Source organism: Pseudorasbora parva, chromosome 2 (assembly GCF_024679245.1).
Source record: "Pseudorasbora parva isolate DD20220531a chromosome 2, ASM2467924v1, whole genome shotgun sequence".
In the NCBI taxonomy this organism is placed as follows: Eukaryota; Metazoa; Chordata; class Actinopteri; order Cypriniformes; family Gobionidae; genus Pseudorasbora; species Pseudorasbora parva.
Window position 1 is genome coordinate 35,519,999 of NC_090173.1, and position 15,758 is coordinate 35,535,756.

At 37.8% G+C, this 15,758-nt stretch overlaps 1 protein-coding gene across 2 annotated transcripts in view; it reads left to right on the forward strand.

Moving 5' to 3' along the window:
* Window positions 1–15,758, forward strand: part of prkcbb (protein kinase C, beta b) — a 159,305-nt gene that overhangs the window by 104,989 nt on the left and 38,558 nt on the right. For both annotated transcript variants that reach the window (XM_067418184.1, XM_067418176.1), the window contains exons 10-13: window positions 4,279–4,452; window positions 7,728–7,819; window positions 13,114–13,176; window positions 14,214–14,352. In XM_067418184.1, coding sequence (XP_067274285.1) covers window positions 4,279–4,452; window positions 7,728–7,819; window positions 13,114–13,176; window positions 14,214–14,352 — 468 coding nt within the window. The remainder of the gene's footprint in view (window positions 1–4,278; window positions 4,453–7,727; window positions 7,820–13,113; window positions 13,177–14,213; window positions 14,353–15,758) is intronic.

Below are 15,758 nucleotides of genomic sequence, written 5' to 3' on the forward strand. Positions count from 1 at the left end.
CCTGGGTGCCACTGTCCATGTATGAGGACATTATATTTTAGTGAATTTCTATCATCATACATGTCACAGTTTTAAGTCTGAATGTCCTGTAAAGAGCACATTCAAGGTTTTTTTTTTTTAAGAGATACCATTTGTTGAGAGATACCATTTGTTTTGAGATTTCACCAAGACAACAACTTCCACGTTTTTAGTTAAAGGTGCACTATGTAGTATTTTTACAGTAAAATATCCAAAAACCACCAGGCCAGTGCTATATATTTTGTTCAGTTGAGTTCTTACAATATCCCAAATGTTTCCAACTGTTTGTAAATTGTGAGAAAATTACTGAAGAAAAATTACTGAGAAATTATCTGCGTTACCCTTGGTTTCCACAGCAGCCACTGAGCGAATGCACGGAGTAACGTCATAACATAATTTTAAATGCACTTAAACATATCTAATATTATAAACAGAGGTGCATTACCTCGTACTCATGACCGGAAAAGCAGAAATAGCGCCAGCGACTGTATCCCTTCATATTAAAAGTCCCGCTGCCCAGCGGCCTTGCCCAGCTTCACAACATCCATGAACATGATTTCTGCCCGAGTCCTTGCCTAATTCTTTTCCACCGGCTGTGAGGTGAAGACCACATGTCCAAAGATTCTGAGCTCAAACTTGGAATCATCAAACTACACCTTTGTTTTGATAGGCGCCCTCTAGCGGACGGAAACTGTAGCTTTATTGATTACATACTGTAGCTTTAATGATTTTTAGTAAATGTTTTGACATAAAGTGTTTTAATTCTGTGATATATGGTGTAAAATGTCTGAGTGCTGCCATCTTAAGGTTGAACGGTGGCTACTGCTGTTGAATTTTCCTATTGAACATTGTTAGCCATCTTCCACACTGTAAAAAAATTGTGTTGGTTTTTGTTGGTTTAACTTAAAAAAAGTAAGTAACCTGGTTGCCTTAAAATTTTGAGTTTATTGAAATTAAAAATTTGAGTTGATACAATGAAGGAAATTAGTTTAATAAATAGAAACTCAAAATATTTTTGTATCTGAACCACATAAAAAATGTGATAAATCATGAAAATAGCACTATTTGGCATGTTTCACTGCGTCAGCAGAAATAACACACACACATAATTACCCAATATGCTGACAAAATCTTTTAATAATCTTTTAATAAAGGTTGTCGAATCTCAAAAAATGTTCATTGTATTAACTCAAAATTTTAATTTCAATGAACTCAAAATTTTAAGGCAACCAGGTAACTTTTTTTCTAAATAATTTTTTACAGTGCAACAGCTCACTACCACGCCCCTGGCGTGAGCACGCCATTCCCTTGGCATCTGGAGTTAAAGGGATAGTTCACTCAAAAATGAAAATATGATGTTTATCTGCTTACCCCCAGGGCATCCAAGATGTAGGTGTGTTAGTAGAACACAAATAAATTTTTTTAACTCCCACCGTTGCTCATATAATGCATGTCGATGTGGAGTTAACTATCTTCAAGTCATTTATTAGCATATTCTGTCATGATTGGGGACACTAAAAATATGATTAAAGTTATTCAACTTATTATACAAATAAAATGTATGAATTAGGTCTTATTTAATTCTATAAACTATAATACTGATCTGCCAACATTTTCGCTATATGATAAATTAAAATAAGCTGATAACATCACTGTTTTCTCCAGTACGACTGTACAGCCAAATCTAATTTTGTCGCAATATTATCCTGTTTGACACTGTGAAGCTGCTTTGACACAATCATGATTGTAAAAGCGCTATATAAATAAAGTTGATTGATTGATTGATTGATTGATTGATTGATTGATTGATTGATTGATTGATTGATTGGTTGATTGATGATAATCTCATCCCCTTTGTTGTGTGTTCCCAGGGGCAGGATTTATGTAAATTTCAGGGTCAGTGATATCACTAACCCAGGAGGAAGCTTGTGTAGTCCCTACCAGCCATTTGTTGTTGTCCTTAAAAAGCTATTTCTTAAAAAGAAAACTGTTTATGCTCAAACAGGAACATAACACTAACTTAAAGTTAAAAAGTGAAATCATAAGCAGTCACCCACCCCTTTAATTCATGTTCATCAGGCATTTTGGGAGACATGTAAATAGGGAAAGAAATGATATGTCAGTGTTCCTATAAAATATCAGATGTTGAAAATGTTGCCAACTATTACTCTACTAACTATTACTCTGCCAAATATTACCATTATTACATTATTATTACACTTCTGTTTCATTACATGTTGGAGGTGCAGTGCATTGAAAGGGAAAACCAATGTATGGCCATTTTACCCATATATTGCATAAAGTAAAATGGTATACCAATTCATAACATGCAAGCATTTAAGCATAACATAAAAATAGTACTAAATAAAAAAGGGTCTTAGGAGGTTAGTGTTCTTTTTGTTAAAAATGGTCATGCCACTGAAATGTACTAAATTTGCATATGGATGCAATGTACTGTAAAGTGAAACTCGAAGCCTGAAAAGCTTTTATGAGATCAGTGTTTGATTTCATTTGTCTAGGACAAGGTCATCTGTGTTTGCTCTATGTACGAACATAATTAAATTGAGGAAAACATTTCCACACAACTGAATTATGCTTTTCCAACAAAGTTAAATTGGTTTGAAATAATTTGTTGCAATCTTGTTGAATCAACTTAAAATCATTTAGTTAAAACTACACACACACAAAAAAAATCATGTCATTCCAACTAGATAAAGTAGGATGAAAAGGGTTAGAATTGATGACCGTATTTAGTCTATGGGAAATGTCACTTTAATTTATTGCCTTTATTTCTATAAAAACTATTAGTCAACAACACTTGATCACTTGCTAATTGTGACATGCAAGTAATGATCAAGTAAATGTCTCATGCGAGCCTTTCTCGTCACTGGCATTATCACAGTTACAGCTGATTGAGAACAGCACAGCCTAACCACAAGATCTACACTTCACGATAATGGTAACCTAAAAAAAAACGACACAACATAACAACATAACTTTTAAATGTCAAATATAACTGTCAAATATAACATTAAACGTTAACAGGTCATTCCATTTACTAAAAAACACATTAAACTGCACTTCATTTCAACATTTACTCTACTGATCTATTCCTAAGCAAAGCATCCTGGGAACTAAAAATTCACTGCCCAGTTCAGTCAGTGCAACATAAAGGATTTCAACACAAATGGTTTAGGTTGACTTTTCATTGTACAAATTATGTTCTTTTTATCATAATAAAATCGAGTCAAATGGCAATTAAGTAAAAAAAACTAAAGATTTGTGTTGTTTCATCTTATTTTATTTAAATAAACTGAGCAAACAGCTAGAATACCTTTTTTTGAGTGTGCATTAACAGATGTTTAAAAGGGGTCACAACGACTGAAAACAAAAATTCTGAATGGTCTCAATGAATAGACTCTCTGATCAGTGGAATTATAGTTGATTTATTATTTTTGTTTTTTTTATTTAATTACTTTTCACCCTATAATTTAGTTTTAGTTTAGTTTTTCAGTATATTTACTTTGTAGTTTAGATTTAGTTATAGTTTTCCATTTGTTAATTGAGATTATTTAAAACATGTTTTATTGAATTTAATTAGAACTTTTCGTTGTGCTTTGATCGTTTTAATGTTATGTATTTGTCTGGTTTTATTTTATTTAAGTTTAAAAAAAAATCTTGCTGGTTTGGAAAATGTATTTTAGTTTGGTTTGTAATCAGCAAATCTTACTACAAATCTATGCAACAATCAATGCAGTCTTTCTCTCACCTCTCTCCTTCTTTATTCCCCTTTTTTGTCTTTCTGTTTCTTGATAGTTGTCTCGTTTCTTCTCTTTAGTTCACGTGCCTTTTGGCTCATTTCCAAAAATGAGCACAATTAAAATATGCGCTCCCATCGATCCTGATTTCCTTCACCATGGCATGAAGCCACTCTCAAATTTGCTCCATATTGCCTTCACACTGGCACAAGAGCTTTGTCTCTTCTGCCCGTCATTTCTCCTCTTCTTTGTATATCATCTCTGCCCCAACTGCAGCTGTTCTCTGGCCTAACATGCTCTAAATGTGCTGAGAATGAGTGTAAACGCTGCTGTATTGATCTGCAGTCAAAGGCCAGTGTATCCACATCTAACAAATGAAGCTCATGCGTCGTGTTACAGTGTTGCTTTGCTCATTTTCTCTTGCTTGCTCGCTCAAATGCTTGCTTACATAACTTTGAACGTCCCTGTTACCTTCACTCTCTCTGTGTTTGTCTTTTTATAGGTGATGTTGGCCGAGAGGAAGGGAGGAGATGAGCTGTTTGCCATAAAGATTCTGAAGAAGGACGTGGTGATCCAGGATGATGATGTTGAATGCACTATGGTTGAGAAGAGAGTGTTGGCCTTGGCAGGAAAACCACCCTTCCTCACTCAACTGCACTCCTGCTTTCAGACCATGGTACTCGTCGGGTCTAATCATCTTCTCTGGTCTTTCTTCTTGCCTCTTCTCGTCTCGTCTCGTCTCGTCTCGTCTCGTCTCGTCTCTCCTCGCCTTTTCTCTCGTTTCTTCTCATTCCTTCTCTCCTCGCCTCTGCTGTTCTCTCCCCATTTTGTCTCTTTTCACCAATTATTTTCTTATATTCTCTTCTCCTCTCGTTCCATCTCGAATATCCTCTGCTTTTCCCGTCTTTTATCACCTCCTCTCTTTTGTTCTCTTATCTTCTCGCCTCTTCTCTTGTCCTGTCCTGTCTCATCTCTTCTATTCTGTTCTCTTTTTCTCTTCCCACCTTTTCTCGTCTGGTCTCTTCTATTCTTTTCTCACTTCTTCTCCCCTTGCCTCTTTTCTTCTCATAATCTCTTGTATTGTATTCTTGTCTCCTCTATTCTATCACAGTCTCTTCTCCTCTCGTCTCTTTTATTTATCTCTTTCATTGTAATCATACTCGTACTCGCATACTCTTTTCGTCTTTTCTTTTCTCTTCTCATCTCTTCTCTTCTTTGACATAGGCATAAATGCGGGCACCAGTCACTTTGTGTTCTTTCATCTTGTGGTCACATGACCAAACATACACATGCGCGCACACATGCACACACTTAAATCCATCCCTCCCCATCCCCCACACTGTGCTTAGAGACTGCAGTCATTTGTACATCGACAAGAATGGTGTGTGTGTGTGTGGTCATGTGAATGTGGCATGCTCACAGTGGGGCAATGCGCCACACACTCATCTGTGGCCGCAGCAGAGCTGTGACAGGCAGCATCGCCGTCTCTCAACATCCTACTGAGCACCGCATGAGCCTCTGTCACCGACAGCAAGAAAGCAAGAGACGGAGAAATCGAGACAGGAAGTGAGAGTCAAAGGATAGAGAGTACTGAGTCAGAAACCAAGGAGACTCTGGGGGAGGAAAAGATTGTGACGTCATGCGGCTGAAGCTCTTTTATGCCTGATTTTTCTGAAAAAGCATTGGATCCCAAACGAAGCTACGTCTCTAAACCATCTCCTCCTTCGCACACACGTTCGTTAAGAGCAAATAAAGCCCGGTTAGCGGCAAGATACCCAAGCGGGGTGTTGGGAGGGGATTTCTTTATGGAGGGGGATCAGTCACAGGAGGTATTTGACAGCCAAACAGCTGCAGTCATGTAGATTATCCTCAAGCCTATAATGGCGAGTTAGTCAGATGTGTGTGTGTGTGTGTGTGTGTGTGTGTGTGTGTGTGTGTGTGTGTGTGTGTGTGTGTGTGTGTGTGTGTGTGTGTGTGTGTGTGTGTGTGTGTGTGTGTGTGTGTGTGTGTGTGTGTGTGTGTGTGTGTGTGTGTGTGTGTATGCTGATGTGTTGTAGTTGTGGGGGTTTAGGTAGTTGGTGTGTAGTGGAGTGAGGTAAAGACTCTTTCCCGCCCGCCCTCTTTCCCTACTGACAGTGATGGGACCTCCTTTAAGCACTGCTGCCTAGCAGTCCCTGTCCCTCTCGCACTCTTCATCACTTTTAGTCTCTTAATCCTCCCTGACTCTAATTCCCCTGACCATCACACACACACACACACACAGACACACACACCACCACCACCACCACTGCAGGAAATTACACCACCCGCAACTGATGCAAAATAAGCCTCATCATTACAGGAAGAAAGCCAATAAAATAGAGCCCAGGGAAAATGTGGCTGAAACTTGCAGATATGAAGACGTCCAGTGTGTTTTGATCTCTGGATTTTGGCCCTGGGATTTGTCTTGTGTGTACTTGTTTGTGATTGTGGAGTTTTGTGTGTTTGTGTGTGTGTGTGTGTGTGTGTGTGTGTGTGTGTGTGTGTGTGTGTGTGTGTGTGTGTGTGTGTGTGTGTGTGTGTGTGTGTGTGTGTGTGTGTGTGTGTGTGTGTGTGTGTGTGTGTGTGTGTGTGTGTGTGTGTGTGTAAAAAATGTTGTACAGGTCACTAACAGAAATGTTTTTGCAGGGGGTTGAGTGACAGTAAAGCCAATACATATAAGTTCATCAGCATTTCATACAATCTCACTGTCAACATCAGTACTCATATTCATATATAATATATATTAGTCATGTGTGTGTGTATATATATATAAATGTCATTCATATAAATGTCTATAACTCCAAAACGAAATTAGATATTTTCACCAAATTTCACACTCAAAATTCAAAAATATACATTTGATCAGTCACTAAAAGTCACAATATATATATATATTGTGACTTTTAGTGACTGATCAAATGTATATTTTTGAATTTTGAGTGTGAAATTTGGTGAAAATATCTAATTTCGTTTTGGAGTTATAGACATTTATATGAAAAAACACAAAAAATGACTGACACCTGACTTTGACTGGATTTTACTCCCCTTTACTATCCATATTTTATAGTACATTTGGGCTTTTACTTTTAGCTATCGATCTATGTTTTGAAACTTCTGACGCTGGTTTCGTCTCGATCAGACTAGCGGTTTCAAAGATATTAGCCAATATTTTACAAGCGTTTAATTACAACGCTGCTCACATCATACATCGAAACCTGGCAAATCTGGTGTCGTTGGACTCGGCAAGGATTCAAGAGACCAAATTTTTTACTCCCATTAAAGTATATCAACCACACCCAAAAAAATTGGAAAAATAAAATTCTCCACTATGTGGCGCTGTTTCGAAACGTCAGGCTACTTTAGTAACAATCCGTTCATGCATTCATAAAATACAGCATTTTAGCACAATTCAAAATGGCAGACAGCCAAAATGGCCGACATTGTAAAATTGGATATCAGTCGACTCGGCATGACGCCCTGAATCTAACAAGAACAATTTTATTATTTGAACAAACGTTTCAGAAGTTATGAGCAAAAATAGCCATTTTCGTATCTCCAGACTAGTAGGTGGTGCTGTGCCGAAACGCTGCATGTTGCCTCAGGTCATGCTTGTGATGACATGTATCAAGTTTGGTTTGAATATGATAAAGTGTTGCGGAGATATAGCCTTAAATGTATTATCGCAACCGATACTGTTAGCGCGTGGTCAGACTTCTCATATTCTCACCTATTATTCTACCCTATTTCATTCTAAAATGTATGTTTCACACATCTGAACTAAAATATTGATCACAGGAAAAACAGATAAAAAATTAAAACCTTTTCTATATTCAGCTGGATGTTACAAGTGAATTCAGCTGTCTAACCTTCTGTCATCTCTCCTCAGCTCTCCTGTGTTTGTCTCTTAACCTACTGTCGCTGTGTCCACAGGACCGCCTGTACTTTGTCATGGAATACATCAATGGTGGGGATCTCATGTACCATATCCAGCAGGTCGGGAAGTTTAAGGAGCCCCACGCTGTGTGAGTACAGCTTTCATCTCTGTCTCCACATAGCGCCATTAAGTGGCTGCATTGCAAAGATGTGGCATTTTTAGAATCAAATCAAAAGCAAAGCGTTACTGACCAATGATCCTTTTGAGGGATAAGGGCAGGGAAGTTAACTGATGCATCGATGAGTTTACTGGTGAGTTTGCCAGCGTTAGACATTGACTTCAAAGAACTTTGAGTTGATCACTGATGAGCTGTTCAATCAGCTTACTGATTATTTTACCATGAGCTCAACAATTAGTTCATCTGCTCCAAAAGGGAGCAGAATCTCATTGATCCCCATGTTAAAATGTCCAACTTTACAGCAAAAACACAAACATGTTTACAACCTGGTACAAACTGTGATTCTGGTCTATACAGCTAATTATGCCCTTCTCTGAGGGGGGTGAATTTTTTTATAACTCATTCGTTTACATTGTATAAAGCCGTTAAGTTCTGCATAATTAAGGGTGTGGTCACTTTGAGTGGCAGGTGGATAGTTGTCTGTCCGCTGTCTGTTATCGTCATCACGTCATCGCGTCACCTCAGCTCCAGCCCACGTCCCGCCTCATTGCCCATTGTCAGTTATCCGGGAGTGATGCGCGATGGTGTCAAGATGGCAACGGCCAGCTCGACCCTACTTTGCGCTTCATATCTGCTCTTCAGAATCCTATGGGTCATGTCACGGACACTACGTCAATATTTTTTACGGTCTAAGGGTTAAACTATTTAGCTAGCACACACTGTACAATGAACAGGTGCTCTCTTTGTTATTGTTGGATGATGGGTGGAAAGGAGAGACATTTAAAGGGCAGAAAAAAATTCCTGCTGTGCAGTGTTGTCACTTAAGTGACCTCAAACTAGTTTGGGCCACTCTTGCTGCTGTCGCTCCTCCTCTTCCTCTTTCTCAGTGCCCTCCTGTTGGAGAAATGAGGTGTCTACTCAGCATAATTCGTAATTAGGGGTATGAAGGCCAGGTCAGTCTGCTCCTCCTCATCTTTGACTTTCTCTTTCAGTCTTCTTTTTTTTCTTTAATCTCTATTACTGTGGATCTATTCATCTCTTCCCCTGTGGTTTGATGAGGTGTTGAGTTGAGGTAGATGAGATGAGATGAAAAATATAAAGCTTATTTGTCCTTTTACATAGAACATTTGTGAAGGAATGGGCTGCTTTCAGGAGCTCAGTGAATTCAAGTGTGGCACTGTGATAGCTTGCCATCAGTACAATAAGTCTATTTGGTTAAATTTCCTTTTGAACAATTTTGGACAATTTCTTGCTTCCAAAATTGTGGGAACAGTTTGGAAATGGACCCTTCCTGTTCCACCAATGCACCAAGCAAGGTCCATAAAGACATGGATGAGCAAGTTTGGTGTGGCGGAAATTGACTGGCCGGCACAGAGTTCTGAGCTCAACCTGATAGAGCACCTTCTGGATGAATTAGAGCGGAGACTGCAAGCCTGGACTTCTCATCCAACATCAGTGCCTGATCTCGCAAATGCGCTTCTAGAAAAATGGTCAAAAATTCCCATAAACACACTCCTAAATGTTGTGAAAAGCCTCCCCAGAAGAGTTGTTATAGCTGCAATGGGTAGGCCAATCAAACCCTATAGATTAGAATGGGATGCCATTAAAGTTCATGTGCATGTAAAAGCAGGTGTCCCAAAACATTTGACAATATAGTGTAGTTCTAAACAAACCCTCAGATGTGTGTTTTGAAGCCACACAGCAGTGTTTGATTACAGAATAAGTCATGTGCTTTGAACAAATCTGGTAAGTCACTGATTCAATGACCCATTCTTAAAGGGTTAGTTCCTCATGTTGTTCCACACCCGTAAGACCTTCGTTCATCTTTGGAACACAAATTAAGATATTTTTAATGTAATTCAAGAGACTTCTGTCCCTCCTTAGAGCTCCAACGCAACTTACACATTCAAGGCCTAAAATTATAGGAAAGATATAAAGTACTCCATTTAATTTGATTGGTTTAACCTCAGTTTTATGAAGCAACACGAGTGCTTTATTTGTGGAAAAAAATAAAATAATATTATTATAAAATAATATTATTCAGGTTGTGTTCACCCAGCGATGTCAGCCCTTGTGTGAACCCAAAATGCATTTGTTGTGATGCTTTCGTGAACACTCGTGCACACGCGTTTGTGCGTGAACACAAAGTTAAAAGTGGTGAATTATGTTTTATTGCACAAACAAAGCACTCATGTCACACTTACGAAGTGAGTAATTAATGACAGAAATTTCATTTTTGGGTGAACTAATCCTTTAAAGACAGTCAATTGCTTTTTTCCTGAATTAATCAGTTGTGTTAATTTTGGGATTTGTTGATAAAGATTTAATTGTAACAGCACTATATTGTCGTCTTATATAATATTTCTCAATTAAATGTTAGACCTTGACATAAAAGATGCATATATCTAATAAAGTTTTAAAAAAAGGTAAAAATGCCCCTAAAAATCAATTTAAGTGCCTTAATTTCTCCTTAAGGCTCCTTAATTTTAAATAGTGCCCCTTAATTAAATGTTAATGTTTGTCACTGCTGTGAACTGTGAACTAACCATCACACAGAAAATGAAGAATATGAAATATGAATGAATTTGAGCTTTAGAAATCAGATGTCCTCGGCAGGATTGAACCAGCTCAAAAACACACTTGGGAGAATATCGTCTAATTATGTTATTGACAAACTCTACGAAAATATTAAACATTGTCAGTATCGCACACACCCCTTCTCTACATCTTATTTCACTTTTCTTTTTTTTCTTCTTTTTGTATTAGATTAGATTTTGTATTAAATGAACCAGAGCATTTTGCATTCTGAAAGCACAGTAACAAGTGATATAGCCTTAATTCATTTAAAGTCATCACATACAAGCTGAAATTCCTGTGAACCACCCTGTAACTAATTTGAAGAAAGAAAGAACCAACGGCAAATAAACAGGCGTTTGAGGGTGAGCTCAGTATGGGCGGCGCCTTGCCAGTAGATGACTGAGCTGACCTTTGCCGTAATCTCCTCCGCGTTCTGTCTCCACATCTAACAAGCTTCATCTCTATTTGCTCTGCTTTCAGCTTGCTGTCTGCCCTTTATCATAAAGAATTAGCCCGTCTCTTTGGAGGAGAGCCACGTTGTCATTGTGTTGGATATGAAGCTCAGCACAGTTCAAAGGTCAGGGTGATTATAAGCGTCCAATGACAAAGAGGACAGGGAATGATTGCAGCATGTTGTAGCTGTTGGTAGTGGAATAGATCCAGGGTTTCCACATGCAAAATCCCACAATGGTTGTTCGAGTACGGTGAGGGGCTTTTATTTGCCTGTATTAATACATGATAATGAAAGTCAGTCTTATTTAATTGTAAGACACAGGGAGATTTCACACTGGCAGTTTAGTTCAGTTGCAACAGAGCTGCGGTGCGATTTTTGTGAATTGAAAGCAACTCGGATGCGCACTTGTAGTTAAAGGGGTACTTCAGCGCTGGGAAGATTAATCTGTATTTAATCTGGGTCATTAATGTAGTAGAAATGTGAAATTATTTTTTAATTTGGTGCTTTCTAGACTGACAAAAGACAGAAAATGTATTTTTGTCACATGGGGATGAAAGACTACAATTCCCAGAATGCTTCGCTGCCCTGTGAGGCCATTCCCAAAGCCACCGCTACTGGATTACAGAGACTGAGTTCCTACAATTAAATACTGAACGTGTCTGTTCAATATATAATGATCGAGTTGCCGCGTGAGTTTCACAGCAGACTCAGATTAGGAGTCAGATTACATTTAACGTCATAAATGAGTTGACGAGCTCTCCTGATGAGAGCTGAGGTAATCGCGACCACATTCATTCACATACATTCACAACGCGTTTTCAGTTCATGCCTTTGGAAGCTTAACTTTCATAGAAATTAATTTGAGAAGTTAAAACACTTACATTGCTTAGCATCCGTTTAAATTAATGCCTGTAGCTGAGCTGTGCTGTAAGTGTGACCTCCATTCCCCATGCACGAGTTGAAAACATGCGGAAATGGCTCCCTCTGCTGGCTGTAGTCTTTAGCCTCTGGGCAAACATTCCTCTCGTGACGCAAATATCGTCAATTTGCGTCACAACAGGAATTTTTCCAGAAATAAAATGCATAAATCTCTCGTCTCAGGGGGATATAAGAGGGGGGAGCATGATCATTTGAATATACTCCAGGGTTTCTACTGATACAAAGCCATATGTTAATCGCTGAAGTAACCCTTTAAGTAACCTGCGTACGCGATAATGACGTCACTAATTCAATAAAACGCTTGCATGAGTGTGAGGATTTACCTTGAGTACAAGCATACGAGAGTGAGCGTGCAATCTGCTATATCCTATTATTGTCTTCTTACTTTGCTCCTCCCTTGTTCAGTATCTGGATATATAGCCACCATTAATTCACAAGATACACATAAACACCTCATTTTAAATGAAAAGCCATTTAGCGACTATTACTGCAAATGGTAATAACACTGTTAAATGTGGCAGACAAATCTCGCTGAATTTTGCAAATGAAGCTCAAATGAAGCTGTAAAAGTGTTGCAAATGTTCAGTGAATTCACCTCTCATTGAATTCATCTCTCTCTCTCTCTCTCTCTCTCTCTCTCTCTCTCTCTCTCTCTCTCTCTCTCTCTCTCTCTCTCTCTCTCTCTCTCTCTCTCTCTCTCCTCTCTCTCTCTCTCTTTCTCTCTGTGTGTCTGGCGATAGCCAAAGGCTGGTTGCTTCTCTGGCCTGAAAACAGAAGTTATCTTTTGACATAATCTGGCTCTGTAGTGAAGCCTGTTTTTTTTTTTTTTGCTCCACCCCCAGCTGCATTAGTCACTGAACAAAAATGCTAATTCTCTTCAAATGTAGCTCTAAAATATGGGACAGACAAACATGCCACCTGATAAATAAAAGATTACTGCATGCTTGTATTAATCACATATATCTGGATTGGTTTACCTCTCTTATGTCTTTTCTGAGGGCAGAGCTCCAGTCTCTGTGCTCTTAACAGTAAAGGCACCTTTATCAAACGTGTCTTTATATATCAATTATTTGACAGATCTCTGGAATACTTAATTCTGATTAGTCAGTCTTCACGCTTCATGCGGACCCCTCTATTTCGTATTGGAGTTTGTTTTGTGATAATTACCATCTGACCAGCTTTTGACCATTCTCATTGTCCAAGAAAAGAAGCTAAACTGATTAATCTCCTGTGTTCAGATGTTCATATTGATTCAGATGTGTGTGTGTGTGTGTGTGTGTGTGTGTGTGTTTAGGTTCTATGCTGCAGAAATCGCCATAGGCCTGTTCTTCCTGCATCTGAAGGGCATTATATACAGGTGAGTGAAGCCTGGACAGCAACACATTATAAGTCGCAGATGGAAGTGCAAAGAGATTTGCTGATCACAATTGACTTCTCAGTGTGGCCACAGCAAGGGTCTTCAGAGTGGTTGGGGTATTAGATGACTCTCTTCCAGAGCAACACACATCAAAACGCACTTTCTTACACATAGCAATTGATGTTAGTCAGAGTTGATGCTGTATTTATGTCATTCAGCCAGTGAAAAACTGACAACACAATGTCTTTCTATAATAAACATTGGACATCTTGGGTTGTGATTAATTAAACATGACCTGTGACTTAATGAAACATTGCAGCGTTTCATTTCATTATCAAAAATATTATTTTTCACATTGTACCAGTGTAGCATGTTAGCCCCTGGACGATGGCCTAAACAGGAAGTAGGGATGTAATCCATGCACAAAACATGTTTTTACTGCAAACAGACAACAGTCATGAACTCTTCACAAAAGCCTTTTTTTCTTCTTCATCAAGCTCACATGTGGTTCCCAAAAATGTGTTCACCCAAAAATTTAAATTCTGTTATTAATTACTCACACCTAATGTCGTTCGACACCTGTAAGACCTCTGTTCATCTTCAGAACACAAATGAAGATGTTTTTGTTGAAATCCCGATGACTCAGAAAGGCCTTCATTGACACCAATGTCATTTCCTCTATTAAGACCCAGAAAAGTCACTAAAGACGTTGTTAAAAGTACATCTCACCACAGTTCCTCTGCAATAATTTTATGAAACGACAAGAATAGTTTTGGTGCGCAAAAAAAAACGACTTATATAGTGATGTGCCGATTTCAAAACAAATTATCAAACCGTTATGAATCAGCGCATTGATTCATGATTCAGATCGCGTGTCAAACCGCCAAACTGCTGAAATCAGGTGACATTAGCGAATCCTGAATCGATACGCTGATTCATAACCATTTGAATCTTTGTTTTGAAATCGACCCATCACTATATGAGTCGTTATTTAGTTTAATATATGCATTCAATCATCTCACCTCTTTGTGCATCAGAGATCTAAAGTTGGATAACGTAATGTTGGACGCAGAGGGTCATATCAAAATTGCTGACTTTGGCATGTGCAAGGAGAACATGCTTGATGGAATCACCACCAAGACCTTTTGTGGGACTCCTGACTACATTGCCCCTGAGGTGAGTGTTTCAAAAGTGTCCTGTACATGTCTTTTGATGATTAGCCAGGATTTGAATGAGAGAGAAGAGCCAGTGGTCTACATATTTGATGTGTGTATAGTTCATGGACATTTGCTAATGCATTAGTACATCTACCAGGGCTTCCACTGCTGTTCTTGTACTTGGTATCCCACCTACCCACTTTTACCAGTCAATAATTAAACTAGTCTCATATTGGGATAATACATGAATACTTGCCTTTTAATGAGCAAGTAGGTCATCAGAGTGAGGAAGTGAGTTTTCTGACTTGCTCAGTCTGATTTGGATGTTTAAAAAAATGTTTGATTTTTTTTCTTGCATAAAATGGACTATTACAAATTAGAAACTATTTATCAAAATAATATTTGGAAGAGGTACTTTTTATACCACTGTTCAAAAGTTGGTAGTAATATTTTCATTTGAAAAAAAAAATATTGTATTCCCACAAGGTATGCATTTATTTGATAAATGTTTAAAGTAAAGACTAATATTGTGAATTATTATTACAATTTAAAATGTTTTCTATTGTAAAAATTGTATTTGTTCCAGAGTTGTCAAAGCTGAATTTTCAGCATAATTACTCCAGCCTTCAGTTACAGAAATAAAGATGATTTTTGTGGAAATCATTTATTTGTCAGAATTCTTCATTGACTATAAAGTTAAAAAGAACTGCATTTATTTTAAATAGAAATATTTTGCAGCATACATTTCTTTAATGTCACTTTTTATTAATTGAAGTATTACTTTCTTTCTTTTTTATCTTAGAGACTTCACACCTTTGAATGGTACTATTCTCTAAATATTCCTTCTATAAATAGTTTTTGATTAGTAATGAGATTATTGAGGTATGTTGGCAAATCTGCCACAATAGAAGGAAATTAATCAAATACAGAATACTAGTGACTATACATTTAGCTGATTTTAAAAAATTGTAACTGTTAAAATAGCAAAGAACAATAAAATAAAAATATGATAATATGAACATAATATGATAGCTGCAGTGTTCTTGTAATGGCTGTATTCTCTCATACTGTATGGTTTTTAAAAAAAACACTTAAAGGATTAGTTCACTTCAGAATGAAAATGTCCTGATAATTTACTCACCCCCATCTTCTCCCAGATATTTGTCTTTCTTTCTTCAGCTGAAAAATAAAGTTAAGAAATGTTTTGAGGAAAACCTTCCAGGATTTTTCTCCACATAATGGACTTTGGCAATTGAAGGTCCAAATCAATGCAGTATTAAAGGGCTTTGAATGGCTTAAAAGGGTTCTGCACAATTCCAGATGAGAAATAGGGTCTTATCTAGCAAAACCATCTGCCATTTTCAAAATAAAATTAAAATGTATATACTTTTTAACCTAAAATGCTCATCCTGCGCTGCTCTGCGG